General features: G+C 41.8%; 1 protein-coding gene across 1 annotated transcript in view; it reads left to right on the plus strand.

Moving 5' to 3' along the window:
* The first annotated feature begins 86 nt into the window (after positions 1-86).
* The window catches only part of ABCG8 (ATP binding cassette subfamily G member 8), a 45,059-nt gene continuing 23,512 nt past the window's right edge, over positions 87-21,633 (plus strand). Inside the window, exons 1-4 of the mRNA XM_021001302.2 lie at positions 87-301; positions 12,867-12,959; positions 15,845-16,001; positions 20,005-20,243. Coding sequence (XP_020856961.1) covers positions 239-301; positions 12,867-12,959; positions 15,845-16,001; positions 20,005-20,243 — 552 coding nt within the window. The 5' untranslated portion in view covers positions 87-238. The remainder of the gene's footprint in view (positions 302-12,866; positions 12,960-15,844; positions 16,002-20,004; positions 20,244-21,633) is intronic.

A 21,633-nucleotide genomic window follows, 5' to 3' on the forward strand; every position in this document is an offset into this window, starting at 1 on the left:
ATGTACCTTTAGCCAGGAAATTGTCCTTATCTCTAGAATGGAAGAAAATGCCTGTGTGTGCTAGTACTCTGCCCCCTGAAACATTTGGATAGCACAGGGCAAGAGGAGGTAGAATCAGGGCCAGCCGGATTCAAGCAAGAGAGAGGGGAGACACCCATGCTGAAGGGTAGCCATCCCATCCAAGAATCATAAGACAGGAGGAAAGAGAAGAAGGTGCCACCCAGCCCTGTGAGGCACCATGATTGAAAACCTCCACCTACAGAGTGATATGAAGAATCTCTCTAGAGAGCAGGATCTCTCGGTAAGTGAAGTCTTGAACAGATATGTCTGCCTGCTTAGAGTCTCAGAGAGTTTAAACTGAGCATATCAACAAGACAGCTAGCCTCCCCAGCTGGAGCAATTCTGCTGTCCTTGAGTCCCTAGGAAAGTGGTATTTGATCATACCATCAAACTCCTGTGTGGCAACACAGGAATGAAAGGTGGCTGAAGAGAACTCTGGAGTTGGTTTAAAGAGTGGGCTGGGTGACTCTCGGGTCATGCTTGGACATTCTCTGAGCCTGCCCCGGCCAGGGCAACTATGAATGAGTGGGTGATGACTGTTTTGTGCTTGTATTAGTAGCCAGAGGAATGAGAGCTGATATAGGAATCCTCCACCCAAACATCCCTGGTTTTGTTTGATGATGCTTTGGAAGCAAAAGTGACCATCAGACTGGGAAATGTACTGGAGAGTAAGACTATGGATTAACATAAAGAAAAGGGCTTTTGCTGGATCAATTTCAAAATGATGATCAGTCTTAAAATGTCTCCTATAGCTCACAGGCGGATCAAAGAGAAAGGGAAAGTTCAGAACATGGGACTTGTTTTCAAAAAGGAGAAGAGAGGAAACAGGAAGCAATTATCCACCCAAATTGTGTCACTTTTTTTTTTTCGGGCCGGTATACAAAGGCCTGATCTTATACTTCTCTTTTTGGATGTGGAAGAGACTAAACGTGAACAAGGATAGGAATTAGAGGGACTTGGACTACCACCACCCTCAGCATTTGGAGAAAGAGGGAGGGGCTTAGCACCAAAGGACCCATGTAACTGTTAATTAATAATAATAATAATAGCAGCTAGCATTTATAGAGTACTTTAAGGTTTTCAAAGCACTTAACAAATGTGATCTCAGCTATTTTTATCCCCATTTTATAGATAAGGAAATTGAGGCAGATGGGATTAAGTGACTTGCCCAGGATTATGCAACTATTAAGTGTCTCAGGTCAGATTTGAACTCAGGTCTTCCTAACTCTATCTCTGACACCCTATCCACCATACTACCTAGGCCCCATAGGATCATATACCTAGAACTCAGAGGGACCTCTGAAGCCATCTTGTACAACCCTCACTACCTCCCCCACTTCGCTTTTTTTTTCTGAGGATGAGGAAACTGAGGCCCAAGGAGCTTAAAGGACTTACCCAAGGTTACGTAGGTGGTGAGCATCAGAAATGGGATTTGAACTCATGTTCGCTAACTATGGAAAGAGTGACCACTCTTCTCATAGTACTAGGTTGCCTCTTCCTCTACTGCACCTTTCTTTGCAAAGCCTGAAATTGTAGCTAGAACAAGACTTATGAATCCAGAAACAAATGATGAGGCTTCGGAGACTTTCAGCCTTTAGAGACCCTAATAGTGCAAACCCATCACCTTCGGGGCAAGGGGGCTGGTCTGACGTCGGCATCTGGGCCGCTGGATGGGCACTGCCATTTCTAGCCTCCTTTTCTCTATGGAAAGTCCTTGGAGGAAGCCCTTTGGTGCCAGTGGGAAGAACACCAGACTGAAAATCGTAAAACACTATGGTTTGAGTTCCAGCTTGTCCCCTCCATGTATGATCTTCAACAAGGCCCCCAGCCTCTATGGTTCTTCATCTATAAAATGAGGGGTTTGGAATGCATGATGTGGACCATATGGCCAAGGGAGAATGGAACCTAGGGTGGGAAGTGGCTGGGGGCCATAGGGAGGTAAAATAGCCAGCTAAGCTAGGTTAAGGGTAACAGAGAATTGGGAAATTGGATTTAGGTGATAGCAAAAGGCCAGTTGATGGGATTATAGCCTATGAGGAAAGTCCAGGGCTTTTCCTTTTTGGGGTCCAGATCCCATCCTCATCAGTTGAGTGACTGGTGGAAGAAACTTCCAAATCTATGGAATCACACATCAGTTTGAATGTTTGAGAGATTCATCTTCTTTGTTTCAATATTTACAAATTTTACTGAATCTCTAAATTCATAAAACAAGACTGATGATTGAAGCAACCAATAGGAGGAATATTGAAAAAAAGGTATGAGAGAGATTGCATGGCTTATTAGATTGCAAACTGGCCTCAGAGCTGTAGAGACATGGGTCCAAATCCTCCTAATACATAGTGAATTGTGACACTGGTCAAGTCCCCTTAACCTTTCAGCGCTCCAAGGTGTAGCACATCTAGCGGTGCTAGGAACCCTGAAATGCAAGTGTACAGGGCATGAGTCTGCCTTGAAAGAATTCCAGTCAAAGTAGCAAGTTTATTTGTGACACCAACACAAGAGGCCAGACTCCTAGTGAATTTGCTGGTTTGATAGGGACAAGACTGATTCTTTTTTTTTATATATGGAAAAAGATTTTGGGAAGATTTGGATTGGATTAAGGAACGGCAAGTAGCCTGGGGTGATTCACAGGTAACTGAGATGGGGTCTGGATTGGAATAAGGAGTGTTAAGTAAGCTAATTAAGTGATCAAGGTCTGCTGGGGTTGGGACAGATGCCTTGGGTGGAGGCATAGGTGACTGAAATGTATGGGAAAATTCAGGGACTGGGTCTGAGGTAACAGAGAATGAAAGGCTGGCCTGGGTCAGGGCCACAATGAAAGGACGGTTGAAAGTGATGTGGATACATAGGGTACCCTAGGATTAAAAATAATATTAACTGTTACTTTCCCAGGCCCCTGAGGGGGTTTGAGGCTCATTCTGGTAGCCCATCCTATACCTTGAGATCCTGGAACTTGAGAATTTCTCAAGTCATTTTCTCCTTATCTTGAAACACCATACAACTTGTACTAAAAGAATTGCCTTTGTCTCCCTTATCCTGTTTCTTATCTTGTCATTCATCTTCCCCATCCTGTGTCAGTTTTTCCTTATCTAGTTTGTTCTTATCCGATCCCTAATCTCCAACCCCCATAAGAAACCCTAAAAATACATCATCATCCTATAGGCTGTATAACTTTCTGTCTATATAAACCTCGGTCTTGTCCTATATCAGGGCCTTTGTTTAGCTGCTTGCTAACTTCAGGCCTGTGAAGCTTTCAGAAATAAAGCTCCCAATGGTTACAGAGAAGGTCAAAGTGAATTCTTTCACACCTGAATCAGCTCTCCCTACTCTAACCCTCAACAAAAGGATTATTGACTGGGATGGACCAGATGCCTCAAGTGAACCTGGGTTCCTGAAATCTGTGGGAAAGTTCAAGGTGGGGAGGGTGTCCAGATTCCATACCCTGTCACGAGGAACTCTCTAAGACTCAAGTTCCAGAACAAGTGCTGGGTGATACAGCTTCCTATATCAATGAAACTACAGGTTCAGGTCAGAAAACAAAAGCAAAATAAAAACCAAAAAACCCAACCCAATGGAAAATGGAGAATACAACAATAATAAGACCATTGATCTTGAATGCTACGTAATTCTCATGAATAAGCGTGGATCCAAAGAAGAGACAAGAGAATTCACCTGTCCCCCTGTCTCTGTTTTTTGCAAAGGTGGAGGACTGTGAGGGTGGAATGCTGTACATAATGGCATGCTTCTCCTTGTGTTGGTTAATTTTGCTGAATTACTTTCTCCCCCCCCTTCCCCACCTTATCTATTCTTTGTTATAAGGAATGACTCTCTGAGAAGGGAAGATGGAAAAGGATACTCTGGCAAATGTAGATGATTATAAACACTAAATATATTGATAAAAATACATTTTTAAAATAGAAGAAGAGACTGAGATAAAGACAAAAACACTTATTGCGTTCTAGACTCTATTTGGAATAAATGCAAATATTTCACCATGAGGTATTTGCTTGTCAAAGGATGCCAAAACAAATAAACACAAACCCTCCAAAAACCTTTACCCCTTGACCCCAAACATTACACTTGCCAACATTCTCTCCACATACAGGTTCGCTGGTTATCTCCTGGAAAAGTGCTTAAAAGACGTTGAACTGAAAGATGTTATGCATTTTTCTTTTCCAAAGATGAGTTTCAAATTTGCTGACCTTTTCTATGATGACAAGTGGCTGTCAGTAGTATGCTACCTACAAAATATTATAAAAAGAAAAAGAAAATAACACATTCAATCCCTTCAAAGGAAAGAAGATGTTAAAAAAGATCCAAAAAACAACTTTCATTTCTACATCACCTTTATTTCCTAATATATTCCTCTCTCCTCTCCTACTCAGAGAGCCATCTTTTATAATAAAGAAGAAAAAAGAACAATTTAGAAAAACTAACCAACCCATGAATCAAGTCTGACAATATGTGTAGTGATCCATATCCTTAGTTCCCCACCTCTGCAAAGAAAGGAGAGAAATGGATGCTTAATTCTTCTTCAGGAGAAGTTAGCCATTACCATTATATCGTATTCAGTGTAAATGTTGTTGATGTTCTTTCCATTAACGTTGCTGTGGTTATTGCATTTATTGTTTTCCTGGTTCCATTTACTTTGTGTTGGTTCATAAAAATGAACTGCTTCTCTGGATTCCTCCCATTTACAATTTCTTATAGTGCCATATTCTGTTGTCACAATTATGTAAAAATAATAATAATAATAATGATTGTTGTCTCATTTGATTCTAGCAATAGCCTTGTGAGGTTGGTACTATTATTATCCCCATTTTACAGATCTGTTTAGCCATTTTCCTGCTTGGTATATACAACAAAATATTTATAGAAGCAAAGAACTGGAAATAAAGTAAATGCCCATTGATTGAGGGATGGCTAGACAAATTGTGGTACACAAATGTAATAGAATCTTACCATATTGCAAGAAACGATGGTGGCAATGATTATAGAAGCCTGGGAACATTTACATGAAAGAAGGAAGAATGAAGTAAGCAGAAAGCCACAAAGATAATGTACATGATGATGCCAACAAAATAAAGAACAACCACTACAAAGCAATGGAAGAAAAATGTTGCAAAATAGGAAAGAACATGCTTGGCCTCTGAGAAGAGATAGGAAGAGATATCTCCCCGAACTCCTTTGCAGAGGGGAAAAGAAGCTCATGAGTGTGAAATGTTCCATATACTGTCAGATTTTTTGAGGTTTTAATCAATTTCATTGGCTTTTTTTCTTCCTATTTTTTTTCCTTTTAAAAAATTGTTATAAGGATACAGAAGGAAATCCAGGTGACTTAAAAACACATTATATTGATAAAAATCATTTAAGTAATAATAGCTAACATTTAGTTGCACTTCAAAGGTTGTAGAACACTTCACAAATATTCTCATTTGAGCCTCACAACTATCCTGTGAGATAAATGCTACAGCCTCATCCCCATTTAACAGATCTGTTTAACCGCATCCAACTGATGGCATCCAGTTCTTTCTTTCCAGTTCAGTTACTACAAAAAGTGCTGCTATGAATATTTTGACAGATATTTTATCTGTCTTAATATATTTCCCAATTGCTTTCCAGAATGGTTTGGACCAATTCCCAGCTTTCCCAGAAGTCTCTCAGTATACCACTTCTCCCACTTCTCCTATGTTGGCTATTTCCATCTTTGGTCATCTTTGCCAGTTTGTGAAACATCATAGTTGTTTTGATTTGGATTTCCTGTATTATTAGTAATTTGGAGCAATCTGTCATATGGGTTTTTAATAGTTTTCAATTCTTTTGAGAACTGTTCACATCATTTGACCACTTATCCATTAGGGAATAGCTTTTGGTTTCATAGATATGTGTTAGTTCTATATGTATCTTGGACATGAATGAATGAATGAATGAATAACATCTTATCAAGTGCTTGCTATCTGCCAAGCACTGTATTAAACTGGGTGCATAAAAGTATAAAAGCAAGACACTCCCTCCCTGTAAGTAGCCTATATTTGAAGAGAGGAGACAACACATACATGAGAGTGGTGGCCAGGAAAGAGAATTCTAATCTGGAAAGTCACAAAGATGGCAAGTGGGATAGTAGGTCAGCCCACTGATGGGACCTTTTCAGAGGCAATGGTAGCACTGAATTGATTATCATTCTCAGAGCAAGAGGTGGAAGGTAGGCAAGTAGGTACCAACTAACTAGTGAAAAGGAAGCGGCATGGTCCTGGAGAATGCCTAGCCTGTTGTCTCAGCTCCTCTTAGTCAGGGTCTCTGGAGGTCCAGTTTGGAGAGTGGAGATGTAGCAGGGGGATATCTGGCAAAGGTGAGATACTAACAATTAGTAAGAAGGTAACTGCTTTTAGAGGGAAAATGTACTATGGAGAGAGTATTTTGAAAATGTTTATTTGGAAAGGTTTCCTTTGATATGTTATTTTGTTGCTGAAAATGATGTTTGTTACCTATAAAACTCTTATTTACACACTTTTAAAACTTGGAGGTTGAATTTTTTTTAAAAAATCTTCCAAATGAGGCATTTCGATAGACTATGAACCCATTTGGTAAAAATATAAAAAAGCAACACTTTTAGATTAATTTGCATAAATAATTGATTGACATCAGGGAAGATGGAAATTTACTAGTCAAATTTCAGTGCAAACCTGTGCTTTATTGGTGCATGGGATTGAAAAATGAGAATCAAGATTTAGTAAGCTCAGCTACCAATTCAGTTCTTTTACTTAGAGCTGCATGTCTTTGTGAAGTGTCTTTTTCAACTGACAGTCACTAAAAACATGTGTTGAAATAAACTGAATTTAAATTCACATACATGCATATAATTTATAAATAAATATTCACAAATCTAGGGTATGTGCTCAAAACATATTTTACTGGTGCTTGATTAAAAGTGCATGATTAAAAACGTTTGGAGATTGATGCTGTAGCAAATGCTTTAGTGACCTCACCCCAGTACATCCCTCAGTGCCTGGAGTCTTCTCACCCTAGGCTATCCCTTTGGTCCTACTGGTCTCCTCCCAGTGGTGAGTTCCTTCTGGGCCCTCCAACATTGGGGATGGGCTCAAGCTGCCTGCACCTCATTTCCTTCTTGACTACACTTATGACTCTAAAGACTTTCCCATCATGCACTTGGGTACCTCTTCTCCTCTGCTTTTCAGCTCCTACTTACATGTTGTCTTCCCCCCATTAGAATGTAAGCTCTTTGAGGGCAGGGCCTATTATTGCTTTTGCTGCAGTGATTCAAACAGTACCTGGCACACTGTTGTTCAGTTGTGTCCAACTCTCCTTGACCCCCTTTGGGATTTTCTTGGCAAAGATACTGGAGTGGTTTGCCATTTCCTTCTCCAGCTCATTTGATAGATGAAGAAACTGAGGCAAACAGGATTAAGTGACTTGCCCAGAGTCACATAGCCAGTAAGTTTCTGATGCAAGATTTGAACTCAGGTCTTCCTGACTCTAGGTCTGATGCTCTATCCACTGTGCCACATAGCTGCCTGCCTGGCACATAGTAAGTCCCTAACAAATGTTTGTTACTTACCTAACTGCCAGTGTGAAAAACAGCTACTCTTGTATTTTTTGAGTATCATTCCTTACCCCAAGCTTGGAGATTTGATTAGAAGTTAAGAATCACAGTACAATAAGTACGGAACTTGTTACCTGCAAATAAATTTACTTTTGCTTGTCTCTCATGTCACACGTCAGTAATTCAAGAGACATTCTGACAGCCATGCTGATTAAGATGTCAGTAGAATAGATATTTTAGTATTTTAGGAATACAGATAATTTGTCAAAACCTCAGGAATGAACCCTAGGCAAGTACAGATTGGAGTAGAAGCAATTCCCATCTTATACAAAGGTTGTATCTAAAAGATGGTTGTTTAGGAACTGACAATCATTTCCCCGTGGAAACCAGAGCATAAAGGATAGCTAGATTTCCAGGCCAGCTCACAAAAGTTTATCTAGCCCACAATGCAGCTTAATTCTAATATTAATAAGACTAGCCTGGGTTGTGGGTCCTGGAAGCAGGGTACTATACTGTGCAGGAAGGAGGAAAAGGACAAGAAATTTCTTCCCCATTTCCTAGATTTGGGGCCAGGCATAGAAAAAAAATGTGAATTTTTTTTTTTTGTCTGGCATCCTCCCACTTACCTTTCCATGTTCCTCTCCTCCCTACTGCCTCCACTATAGGGCCCTCATACTGTCCTAAATCCCCAAATTCAGCCCCCATCCAGGCCTGCCTAACCTCCCTTCCAAAATGTCTTGTACCAAAATGTCTTACCTCCCTTCCAATTACTACAATTCTCTCAGTACAGATAATCCCAGCTTGGTATTAAGAGAGAAGGAATCTGATAGAACTTCAAAATTTCTTTCTCTGACCATAATCTTTTATTATTCCATCTTTCTTTATGCCTTACAACTACCAATTCTGTTCTTTGCCCTCATTGTGATTCTCCTCCTCAGTACTTTCCTTGGCTACCATCCCTACACTGGCTCCTCCCTCCTCCTCTCCTCCTCTTGATTCCTTGGAGAAACCAGTTCAACTCTCAAATCGCTTTCCCCCTTGTTTTATCTCTTTTGCTTCTATTCCAATGGAGTGAAACAAGGCTGTGTGCTTGCTCCCATGCTTTTTAGCATGATGTTTTCAGCCATGTTGTCAAATGCTTTCAATGAGAATGAACATGGCATCAAGGTCAGCTACTACACTGATAGTAGATTCTTCAACTTGAAAAGGCTACAAGCCAAGACCAAACTGAAGGGAATATTGGTGCATGATTTTTTGTTTGCAGATGATTGTGCACTCAATGCAGCCTCTGAAGCTGAGATGCAACAAAGTATGGATCATTTCTCTGTTGCTTGTCCTAATTTTGGCCCAACAATTAACACCATTGCTCCATCAACCAGCACCACACTGCACCAACCATTGGGTACAGCAAATGGAAAAGTTTTGAATGCTATGGATAAATTCACTTACCTTGGTACTTTCTAGGGATGTACATATTGATAATGAGATTGATGCACGTATTGCCAGAGCTAGCTGAGTGTTTGGGAAGCTCCAAAGGAAAGCGTGGGAGAAGAGAGGTATTAGACTGCCTACCAAACTGCAGGTCTACAGAGCTGTTGTGCTGACCTTGTTATTGTATGTCTGTGAAACCTGGACAGTACACCAGTGCCATGCTAGGAAACTAAATCATTTCCATTTGAATTGGCTTAGGAAGATTCTGAAGATCACCTGGCAGGATAAGATACCAGACACAGGTCCTTTCTTGGACTAAACTGCTAAACATCTGAACTCTACTGCAGAGAGCGCAACTCCGATGGGCTGGCCACATTGTCTGAATGCCAAACATATACTTGCCAAAAAGACTATTCTATGGAGAATTCACACAGGGCAAGCACTCACATAGTGGTCGGAAGAAGCAATACAAGGACACTCTCAAGGTCTCTCTGAAGATCTTTGGAATTGATTGTGTGACATGGGAAACACTGGCACAGAACTGCTCAGCATGGTATGCCCTCATCGGAGAAGAAGGCCATTAGTAGAGAACTTCCTCTTTCTCCCTGCTCATCTCACATGCTTCCAACACTATTCTCCATCTTGCCTCCTTTACTAAGTTTCTTATGATGAGATGGCCTATCTTCCTGCCAAAGCCAACCCCTCTTTCAGTGTACCCTTGACCCCAATCTCCCTCTCATTTCTGCCTCCTAGTTTCCCCAGCCTCCTTCAAGTTTCAGCTAACATAACATATTCTGTAAGATGATGCCCCAAATCTTAATGCCTTTCCTCTGAGATTTTCATCAGTTTATATGTGTGTATGTGTCTTGTTTATACATAGTGGTTAGCATATTGTCTCTTCATGTAAGCTTCTTGAGAGGAGGTACTATTCTTGCTTTAGTAGGAGCTTAAGTAACCCCGGTCTCAAAGAAATCACTGTCCCAACCCCATTGGTATGGGACTCTCTCCTTACTGGTGGAGATGAATGCCCTGTGCAAGGGGCAGGGCAAGGTTGTTAAGGGTGCCAGAGAGCTTCTGCTTTTAGTCAATCTTGATCAGATAGTGTCAGAGACTTTTGGGGAGGGAAGGATGTTTTGTACTGACTGTACTTCCTATACCATCTTAGAAAATAACTTCTTAAAAGCTAATTAAAATGGATATCACACTAACATCACTCTAGTCGAGACCTGTTGAGCTATAGTACTAGAAAACCACCCCCCAGCCCTCTCAGGGTAAACCCCTAGCCTCCTGAGGGTAAATGTAGCAGCCTTGCCCTGGGACCCCAGCCTGCCAGTGCCAGTGGGGCCCGGGAGAGTGGCTCCAGAGTATCTATACCCTTCTGAGCTAAAGTCTGAAAAATCCATCCAAACTTGCGGTTTCACACACTTTCCTCTCACTCTCTTCTAAACCCTCTGCAATCTGATTCCTGAGGAATTGAACAGCGAAAGGGAATTAGAGCTGGCTCCATCAAACCCCTGATTTGAACCTAGAACTTTCCTAGTTCTGGTGCTTAGCACAGGGCCTAGAACATAGAAGGCATTTAATAAATGCTAATTGACTGACTGACTGGACCCGAGGAAAGCTCTACTGACTATGCCCTGTCGGCTCATGTGATGGAGAGCTAGAACCTAAATAGATGTTTTTTTTCTTAGATTGGGGGCAGGGGATAGCCTTCTCCAGTGATAATTTCAATGATAAGATTGACATTTGGAATAACCATTTTGTCTAAAATTTAGCACCCATATATGTGGATCGTTTACATCATTAAGAATTGTCCACCTAACACAATTTTCTTTCAAAAGTGATAATACCTTGCTTCCTTTAAAAACCAAAGGTGCTCCAGTGAGGCTGAGTTCTTTATGGGACAGAATAAAATGATATTTCTCATAGGATGGTGTCTTTACAAACACTATGTATTGAGGTAAAACTGTTCAAATTTATTCCTCTTTATATACTATCTTTTCAACCTCTCCTCATCCTTAATCCCAAGTCAGGAAAAAGAAAGAACCATCTCCAGGTAAGTATTGCCAGCTCCCTGCTAAACCCTGGGAAGAGAGCTGGCTTGGGTACTTCTCCCATCTGGAGACTATACCCTTAATACAAGAAGGCAGATGACACTTTCCAGAGCCATAGGACTTAGAGATTTAGAAGTCTAGCCCCCCCCCATTTTATTTTAATGTTATTTATTTTAATTTGTTTTGAATTTTTATTCTGAACATAAGATAAGCATTTCCATATACATGGTTGAATAGAAAAAGTATTGGGCACAAAAATTGTGAACTTCTTTTATGTATAATTGCTTTTCTTTTAAGATGTATAAGAAATTCAACATGTAACTTTCAAAACTATCCTGCTTGTTTGGAATCCCTTCTAGCCTTCCTTTTCATCTCTTCTGTGCATTTTTAAAAAATGCTTCAATGACCTTCATTTATTTCTCTTTTTTGGTCTATCTTATCCCTGCCCCCTACTTCCCCTCCTACCCCATCTTATTTAAAAAACAAAACAAAGCAAAAAAAAAATAACTAAAACCCTTGTAACAAATATGTGGTCGAGCCAATTCCCACATTCATCATATTTGAAAATGTAAGTCTTCTTCTGCATCTTGAGTCCATTATCTCTCTTTGTTAGGAAGAGGGTAAACATGTTCCATTATCAGTCCTCTGTAATCATGGTTGGTAATTGCATTGATTAGGGTTCTCAAGCTTTTCTTTATAATGTTGTGGTCATTTACCTCTTCACTCTGTATCAGTTCACAGAGTTCTTTCCAGGTTTTTCTAAAACTATCCCTTTAATCATTTCTTAATAATAATAGCAGCTAGCATTTATATAAGCACTTTAAGGTTTTTCAAAGTACTTTATGTAAGCTATCTTATTTGATCTTCACAGAACCCTGTAATATATGTGTTAACATTATCCCCATTTTACAGATGATGAAACTGACTCCCAGAGAAGTTAAGTGATTTTCCCAGGGTCATGTAGTTAGGAGTAGAACTCAGATCTTCCTGATTGTGGTTTTATCCACAATGCCAACTAACTGCTTAATAATATTTCATTACATTTATATACCATAATTGGTTCAGCTATTCCCCAATTGATGGCCAATTCTTTAATTTCCAGTTCTTTGGCACTACAAAAAGACCTGCTGGAATTATTTTTGCACACATGAGTCCTTTTCCTTTTTTTTTTTTTTAATATCTTTAGGTAATGGGCTTAGTAATGATTTTGCAGGGCAGTTTAGTGACTCTGGGGGCATGGTTCCAAGTTGTTTTCCAAAATTCATTCCCATCATTTTAAAAATTGATGCAATCAGAGCTCAGAGAGAGGAGATTTGTCCTTCACATAGTAAGTAGCAGAGCTGAAATTTGAATACAGTTCATCCAATTTCAGTCCTAGGGCTCTTACCTTCACTATTCTACCCTGATTTATTACTGCCAGTGACCTGCTATACAGCCAGCATCCTGACTGCTCTTGTTCAGCCTGTCAGAAGGTATATCAGTCAGAAGGAGGGCTGCCCTACCATATGCTTCCTGCCATGGAGAGGACTAACATTAGGCTCTGTGGGCAGCCAATTTGAAAAAGGACTTCCTCAATAATGAAGTTAATGATATGCAGAAAGCCTTTGGCCACCACTTGTACATATCAACCCCATTGACCCTTGAATGGAGAACCATACAATATTACTAGGTATTTTGCCCAATATTTCCCCCTTCCCTCTGGCCTCTTCACTAGCCCAGAAAGGACCCTCTAACCTATACTTTATTTCCGACAAATACAGGATAGCGTGTTCTTCTCTGAAAATGACAACAGTCTGTATTTCACATACAGTGGCCAGTCCAACACTCTGGAGATCAGGGACCTCAACTACCAGGTAAGAATACCAGTAAATACTTTTATGTAATACATTATGACCACGTCTGATAGTCTGAGACTTGCCTGGCTGAAAATTCAACAAATGAAACAAGAATGTAAAACTCCCTGGGTTGGGCCTCTTCTCTGAGGATGCAGAAACAGTACACTCCTTGACAACTATTTCTAGGTGATGCAGTGGAGGACTCAGAATCAGGAAGACCTGAGTTCAGATTATGCCACAGATCCTTATTAGCTATGGCAAGTCACCAAATCTCTCTTAGCCTCAGTTTCCTCATCTGAAAAATGAAGCTAATAGTAGCACCTACCTCCCAAGGTTATTGTGAGGACCAAATAAAAAAATATAATGTAATATGCTTAGTAAATTTTAAGATGCAATTATCATCATCATCAAATAAGATAAAATATAAATTACTTTGTGATCATTATAATGCCATATAAATGCTAGCTATTATTATTAACATCAAAGGAGGTAACATGTAAAGCACTCTGCAAACTTTAAAGTGCTATATACATGCTAGCTAATATCAAATGAGATAATATTAGAGCAGCTGTACGAATCTTAATGTACTATATAAATGTTAGCCATATTATTATTACTATTGTTATTATGCCAAACTTATCCTGGTTTCTGTTGGCTTTCTCTTTCTAAGGAAGCCATCCCTTACATTTCCTTAAATATGAAGCAGGAATATTCCTTAGCAACCTCAGCTAGAGGCTGTGAGGCCCAAAAGTGGAATGAGGCTAAGGGTTTTCAGGGAGAAAAGATTAAACATTATTATTCAGCAAAGACAAAGCAAGGTTTGCTCATGAAAATGAAAAATCATCTTTTTTTTGTATTTGCATTTGCAAAATTCACAGGTCCCCTTACTCAAGACTAGAGACCTCTTCTTTCCCTCTCCCTCTGACTCTATCATTAGGCAGGGAGTGAACAGGAGCTCAGCCTGCAGAGGGGTTTGCCTGGGACCTCACACTTGGCTGTCTGGGTGGGATGGGCCAAGAGACACAAACAAGCTGAACCATGGTATGTGTCATCCAGAAAGTTGATACACCAACTTACCTGGGGATTCAAGTTTGTTTCAGCTTTGCTGTTCTTTATGCCCTTCCTAGTCTCATAATCCTTTGGTTTGCAAATCGAGATGTTTTTGCTGTCTTGGTCTGGACTTGAGATTCCTTGGAGGTGGGGAGCTCCCTAACGAAGAAACTCCCTTTCCAGATACACATCAGCAACTGTTCCACAATTTTTAGTCTTAGAGGAGGGATTCTTAACCTTTTTTGGTCATGGTCCTCTTTGGTGACAATCCAGTGAAGTCTATAGGCCCTTTTTCAGAAGAATGTTTTTCAATTCATAAAATAAACTACATGGGATTCCAAAGGAAATCAGTTATATTGAAATACAGTAATCAGAATATTTTTTAACAAACAGAACAAAATATGTTCATAGAGCTCAGAACCCTTGTCTTAGAGTATTACTTGGGGCCATTAGTATCAGGGGTGGGACCTGAACCCACCCGTGTGTGATAGTGCATCTATCCACCACAGCATCTCATAAAGGGATGAACCACATAATCCTGCTCCCCACAAATGCTGTTTCAAGATGGCATCCCTAAAACATCATAAGAAATCCCACCTCTTCATGGCCAGACCTATGACTGGTGCAGCTGTGACCAGACCAGTTCAGGCCCCTGTTTTGCTTCCTCATGACATCCATTGATCATAACCCTTCTCCCTTATCCCCAAGCCCTTCTCATAGCTTGACAGGGTGCCACCCTGGCTGGCTTCCACTCCCTTCGTGGAGCTCTGTTCCTACAGAATGGCTCCTTGAAACATTCTAGATATTGTTTCCTTCCTTATACCTGTATCCCCAGACCCTTGTGCAGTGGCCCTGGCCTACTAGCACATAGTAGGTGCTTAATAAACATTGTTGGCAGATCAATTGTTTCACCAAATATGGTGATAACAACATGCTTGTAGCTACCTTACATTCTGGGTTCATCTGTGTCTCATCTACAGCTACTGTCAGTTCCTTTACAGGTAGCAGATGTGTTGTTATTCTTTGAGCCTATGTTATATGAGCAGCACTAGGGTTTCAGTTCTGTTGTTGTTCAGTCATACATATCTGACTCTCTATGACCCCATTTGGAGTTTTCTTGGCAAAGATACTAGAGCAATTTGCCATTTCCTTCTCCAGCTCATTTTACAGATAAAGAAACTGAGACAAATAGGGTTAAGTGACTTGCCCAGGGTTACACAGCCAATACATGGCTGAGGTCAAATCCAACTCAGACCTTCCTGCCTCCAGGTCAGGCATTCTATCCACTGCACCACCTAACTGCTTTAGGGTTCAAATGCTCATAGTCATCTGAGGTCAAGAAGAGGGAGGAAAGAAAATATGACAAAATGTGACCAAGGAGCTAACAGCATGAAAGGCACCATCAAATAAACTTTTAAAGATAAATTCAGTTTGGAGGGCAAGACCATAGACCTCAAGACACAGGGCCCAGTGGGAAAAGAGATCCCAAGATATTGCATGGTAAAGGGTTGACAGAGAGAGCAGAACACCCAGAATGGTGGCTGGAGAATAGCAGGGCTTGGCTAGGGAGAAGTTAGCATAGGGAAGGAAGCACACCAGACACTATTCCCTTATCATAGCTCATTATTCTTGCGACTAGGTACTAAGCTCAATTATCTCTCTCTCTGTTGCTTGTCTCTCTAAATTTTGGCTCCTCTAATTTGTGTCAATACTCCAGTCACCCTACCCTAGTTATGGTTCTGGGCAGTTGGACAGAGGCCATTGAGATGGGTCTAAAATGAGTCTATCACATACTCATCCACATGATACTGAGCATGGTTTAAGAGTATCCTCCATCCTTCCCTTCTCTCCAGATTAAAGGGGCCTCCCACATGCCATGGTATGAGCAACTTACCGAGTTCAAAATGCCTTATTTGTGGAACCGAGGCCAGGATTCCCCTGTGCTTGTGATCCAGAATCTGAATCTGAAAGTGAGGAGTGGCCAGATGCTGGCTATCATGGGGAGCTCAGGTATGCATCTCCTTCCAATGGGAGGGGACAACAGGGTCAACGCCACTTCCACCCAGGACCCAGAATGGAAGTGAACAAGGACTTGCTAGATGTCTACCTCACAATCTACAGCAGCAGGCATTCATTCAGGATGGCTGGACTAGCCTCAGGAAATGATCCTGGCACCATAAAAAGACCTCATAAGTACTTACTGGGAACAGAGCTATTATCCTATACTCCTCCCCTCATAGATAAGTTTAACAGTCTTTACTCTTGTTGTTGAGTAGTTTTTTTTCAGTCATGTCCAACTCTTCCTGATCCCATTTGGGGTTTTCTTGACAAAGATACGGGAGGGGTTGGCCATTTACTTCTCCAGGTCATTTTACAGATGAGGAAACTAAGGCAAACAGGGTTAAGTGACCTGCCCAGAGTCACACAGCTAGGAAGTGTCTGAGACCAGATTTGAACCCATGTTTTCCTCACTCGAGGCCGGGTACTCTATGCACTTCTGCCTTTCAAATTCATTAGTGTAAGAGAAAGTCCTACCAATAAGAAGAATAATTCGCATTAATACGTGCTTTCCTTGCAATAAGTCAGCAAGATTGGTAGCACAAGGATGACAAAATGGAAAGAAGTCTAGTTTTGGAATCAGAAGACCTGAATTCAAATCCTGGCTCCAACAATTAACACCCTTATGATCACGGAGAAGTTGCTTCATCTTGTCTGGGCTACAGGGTCCTCCTTTGTAAAACAAAGAGCGACAGGAGAGTATTGGATGAGATGGCCTCTCAAGGCCCTTCCACTTTTCCATCTAGGAACTTACAAGTGAAACTGTGTCCCAGAGGAGCAAAGCCTCCAGGCACAAGGCATTTATTTTTCAATGTCCAAGAGTTGGCGGCTACCGGTGGAATACAACCATGTTAGCCTTTTATGTCTGATGACAGAATTTCCTTTCACATCACAGCATTATTCTAGTTTAGCCTACCAGGTCTGTCATAGTCTAATGTGGTCACTCTGGGGGCAAGTGGCTATAGATGGATACCTACACTTTCTGAAATTAGAAGAGAGCTTCTATCTTTAAGAAAGGCATAAACTGAGATAAGGTTATTTTTTTAAAAATCAGCCCTTCCATACAGCCCACAGCGTTCCTAAGTGTAGCCTGAACCAGAACTAAATGAAAATACATTCAAATATAGATAATAACATATTTTAAAACTAAGTCAACAGGCAACAAACAGGCAGAGCTTCTGACATCTCATGGACCCCATTTCTATTTGACAGCACTGTTCTGTCTAACCCTTGTCACTGGGGACCAAACAGAAGGTCATCTGAGCAAGGACCGGGCTTAGAAAGGAGTCAGAGCACACATCCATGTCCATGGAGGGTAGCCCAGCCCAGAAAATCAGCAGTTCCCCCATGACTCCCTGCTACACATGCATTATTTCTCTTGAACCTCATAACAACTCCATCAGATAGGTACTAAAGGCATTTTCATCCCCATTTTACAAATCAGGAAACTGAGGCCCAGGGAAGTTATGTGACTTACCCTGTCACACAGCTAATAACTTTCACAAGTAGTATTTGAAACCAGGTCTTCCTGACTCCAAGGCCGGTCCTCACTCCACTATGCCACACTGCCTCCCTCAAGGCAGCTAGGGTTTGGAGGTGTGAAGATCTGAGTTTGAATCCTGCCTCATACACACACTTAATAGCTGTGTGATCCTGGGCAAGATACTTCACACTTTACCCCTTCAGCCTCAATTTCCTGGGAAAGGGGATAATAATATCAGCTTCTTCACAGAGCTGAGAATCCTCCTTTAGGGGCAAACACTCACATGGTAGTCAGAAGAAGAGATACAAGGACACTCTCAAGGTCTCTCTGAAGAAGTTTGGAATTGATTGTGTGACATGGGAGACACTGGCACAGGATCGCCCAGCATGGTGTGCCCTCGTTAGGGAAGGTGCTGTGCTCGATAAGCAGAATTGAAATAGCTCATGAGATGCACAAATTTAGAGAAGCCACTCCAAATGTTCCCATTTGTGCCTGACCCGTGGTAGAACACTCCAAGCTCGTATTGGCCTGATCAGCCACAGTCGTACACACTGTAACTTGGGTTGTCATTTTGGTCCTCTTCTAGAAAGGACAACAGCCACTACCACCTCCCAGAGTAGTTGTATCAAGTGAGATAACATAAGCACAGTGCTTTACAAATCTAAAAATGCAAATCCACCTGTCTGCTAAAGCTGACCACGTGGCTTGGGCACCTCTGCTCTTCAAAGAAGCCTGGGTCAAGGGGCCCTAAATTAAAGAAGGAGGCGTAATTGACCATGGGAGGAAAATATTTTGGGGTCACTAGTTGAAACTTTGGGTATCACATAGCCTGCAGTGAGTGAACAAGACACCTGCAAAGAGCAGAGCATTTTTCAGACACATGATGGAACTTTCCCCTGGTTGAAAAAGCACTTTAAGAAGAAAATGAGTCTATACAAAGGAACAAATAGTAATGAAATCAAAGTTGTACCTGAGGGAATATCACTGAAAAAAGTAGCCATTCTGATGGAATCACACATGATGTGGCTGTCTGTTGAGAGAGCAACTGAGTCTGAATGCCATTCAGCAAACTGGTCTCAAGTGCTTTTTAAGAGTTTCTGATACACCTTATCAAATGCTTTTGTGAAGTGGATCCAAATTATCCCTTTGCTTCTCTTTATCAGGGACAATCAATACGGCATTTGAGAAAGAATGGTTTTAACTGGACAGCAAATGATGGCTGTCTTTAGGTACTTGCTTTAAAAAATTTTTTTTTAAAGTACACATGGGAAGGTCAGAACACGCCTTTCTAATGGGCTGCAGTTTAAAAATAATTTCTAAACCTATTATTTCTTCTTTTTTTTTTATTACTCCTCCAAACAGGCTTGAGTTGTGCATTTTTAAAAGACTCCCTATTAACATTCCAAATTAGTCATTCCCATAAAATCAGCTTCTGAACCAAATACAATTTGAATGATGAGACATTTGCTGGCACGTCAGGGAGCCAAAAATAGTTTTGCTTAACAATGCAATTAACTCCGGCCCTTTTCCAGAAGAGGAAGTGGGGTTGAGAGGCTGAGCATCTTTCTGGCAAGCAAAAGTAAAGGATGGTCCCTGGAATCTTGCCTCCGTGAGAATCCACCCAACGTGATCTTTGCCCCTGGTGTTGTCAAGCCCTGAAGCTTCGAGCTGAGGCCATAAGAAAGTCCCATGTTCAGGGCTGATCTTGAAGGCTGATCTGTGTGTCTAGACAGCAGTTAAGGACAGCAGCATGAGTTTCCTCTAGTGCAGGGGTGGGGAACCTGCGGCCTTCAGGCCACATGTGGCCCTTTAGGTCCTCAAGTGCAGCCCTTTGACTGAATCCAAACTCTTGGCCTCGAAGCTGCAGATTCCCCACCCCTGCTCTAGTGGATTTCCTCAAATGCAGCTGTGGCAAGAATAGGCATATTGACCAGGGTGGAAGTGAGGAATCCCAGCATCTGCTGCAAATTCATTTAACCAGGGTGGAAGTGAGGAATCCCAGCATCTGCTGCAAATTCATTTAAGGGTTCAGCTGGAGGAGGGGGAGCAGAGGCTGGGCAAGGCAAAGAAGGACAGAGGGCAGTCTGATCACTGGTGGGGTTGTGGAGTTAGATGTGCTGTCTTTCTCCCTCCCTGAGGGGTGGGAAGGTAAGGCGGGCCCTGGGAGTGAGTACCACAGCCACGTGACCCTGGGGGCAGCAGCCTGAAGTGCAAGCTGGCAGAAGATGAAGTGAGGTTGGGTGCTGGGATGATGGTCACTGCAGGCAAGAAGCAAGCCTCACACCATGTCAGTGCCCTGGCACAAAGCCCCGTTTGCTCTGGGATAGTTTCAACTTTTCACATGATGGAGTCCTAGCACACTGGGGTATTTGGAGAAGAGGCAAAGGATGAGAACCATTTCCCAAAGGTCTTGCTAAGCAGGATCAGAACTGGAGCTCCCTGGCAGAAGAAACCTTTCTCTTGCCTTGCTAGGTTATGGAAAGTCCTCCCTGCTGGATGTGATTACCTGCAGAGAACGTGGAGGCAAAGTTAAGTCGGGCCAGATTCTAATTAACGGTCAGCCAAGCACACCCCAGCTGGTGAAGAAATGCATCGCCCACGTGCGGCAGCAGGACAGCCTTCTCCCCAACTTGACCGTGTGGGAGACCTTATTATTTGTCGCGCAGCTCCGCCTACCAAGAGCCTCCTCACACGCCGAGCGCAAAAAGAGGGTACGTACCTAACTCGTTGGCAAAAGCAGAATTTCACAGAATCAAACAATAATCATGCACTTTGGGGCCAGGCAAGATGGTACAGTGGTCAGAGGCCAGGACTCAGAATCCAGCAGACTTGGGTTTAAATCCTGCGTCTCATACTTGCTGGCCGTATGTGCTCGTAGGGAAGTCGCTTTCTGAGCTTCAGGCAAATCTAAGACTTTTTTTTTTAAACTAAGTTACAGATGAGCTGATGATCTGTCTTGGGGGATGCGGGTGAGTGGTGAGTTTCTGATGAAGCCACAGAGTTTAAGTTGGGGGGTGGAAGGTTACTGGTGAAGTGGATAGAAGGCCTGACCTAAAGTCAGGAGACCTGAGTTCAAATTTGGCCTCAGATACTAACTGGCTGTATGGCCCTGGGCAAGTCACTTCACCCAGTTTGCCTCAGTTTCCTCATCTGTAAAATGGGCTGGAGAAGGAAATGGCAAACCACTTCAGTATTGTTGCCAAGAAAACCCCAAACGAGGTCATAAAGAGTTGAATATGACCGAACAACTACAATCACAACTTTTGTGCAAATTTCTGTTTTCCTAGAGAAACTCCCCTAACCCACCCAAATCTTGTAAGGAAGGAATGAGTAAAGAAAAGATGGCAATGGGAAAAGAATTCTAGCAAGGATGCTATTCCACTCTATTCTATATTAAATATGAAATTTGGTGACCTTTAATAATAGATCTACCCAAGCATCCCAATAGCTCTGTGAGGTAAGTAATTCAGTTCAATCATTTTTCAGTCATGTCTGACTCTTCATGACTCCATTTGAGGTTTTCTCGGCAGAGATACAGAAGTGATCTGCCATTTCCTTCTCCAGCTCATTTTATAGATGAGAAAACTGAGGCAAACAGAGAGTGAGGTGACTTGCCCAGGGTCCCACAGCTAGGAAGTGCCAGAGTCCAGATTTAAACTCAGGTAGATGAGTCTTCCCGATTCCAGGCCCTGTGTTGTCCATGGTGCCACTTTCATTGATTCTGATCAGGAGAATTCCCGATTTGCAAATCTGTTCCTCATAATGAAACTAATTATTTAAACTGCTACTTGATTGTTGGCATTTTTGTCTCTGGCCTGCTGTTTTGTCATTCTCTGGTTAGAGACTGGCTCAGTAAAATCCTGTTAACAGTATCTATATGATGTTAAAAGAACTAGAGGAAGGCTGCCATATTTGGTAGATCCTCTGGAGATAATTTATGGGGGGACATGCACAAGAATTACATGGATGAAGAGGAATGGAAAGATTGGACATCAGAGGGCATACTCACATCTTTGAGATCAGTCAATCAACAAACATGTATTAAGTGATTACTATAAGCCAGACACTACGCTAAGTGCTGGAGATACCAAGAAAAAAAAA

Source organism: Phascolarctos cinereus, unplaced genomic scaffold (genome assembly GCF_003287225.1).
Source record: "Phascolarctos cinereus isolate Bilbo 61053 unplaced genomic scaffold, phaCin_HiC Scaffold_2;HRSCAF=192, whole genome shotgun sequence".
NCBI lineage: Eukaryota > Metazoa > Chordata > Mammalia > Diprotodontia > Phascolarctidae > Phascolarctos > Phascolarctos cinereus.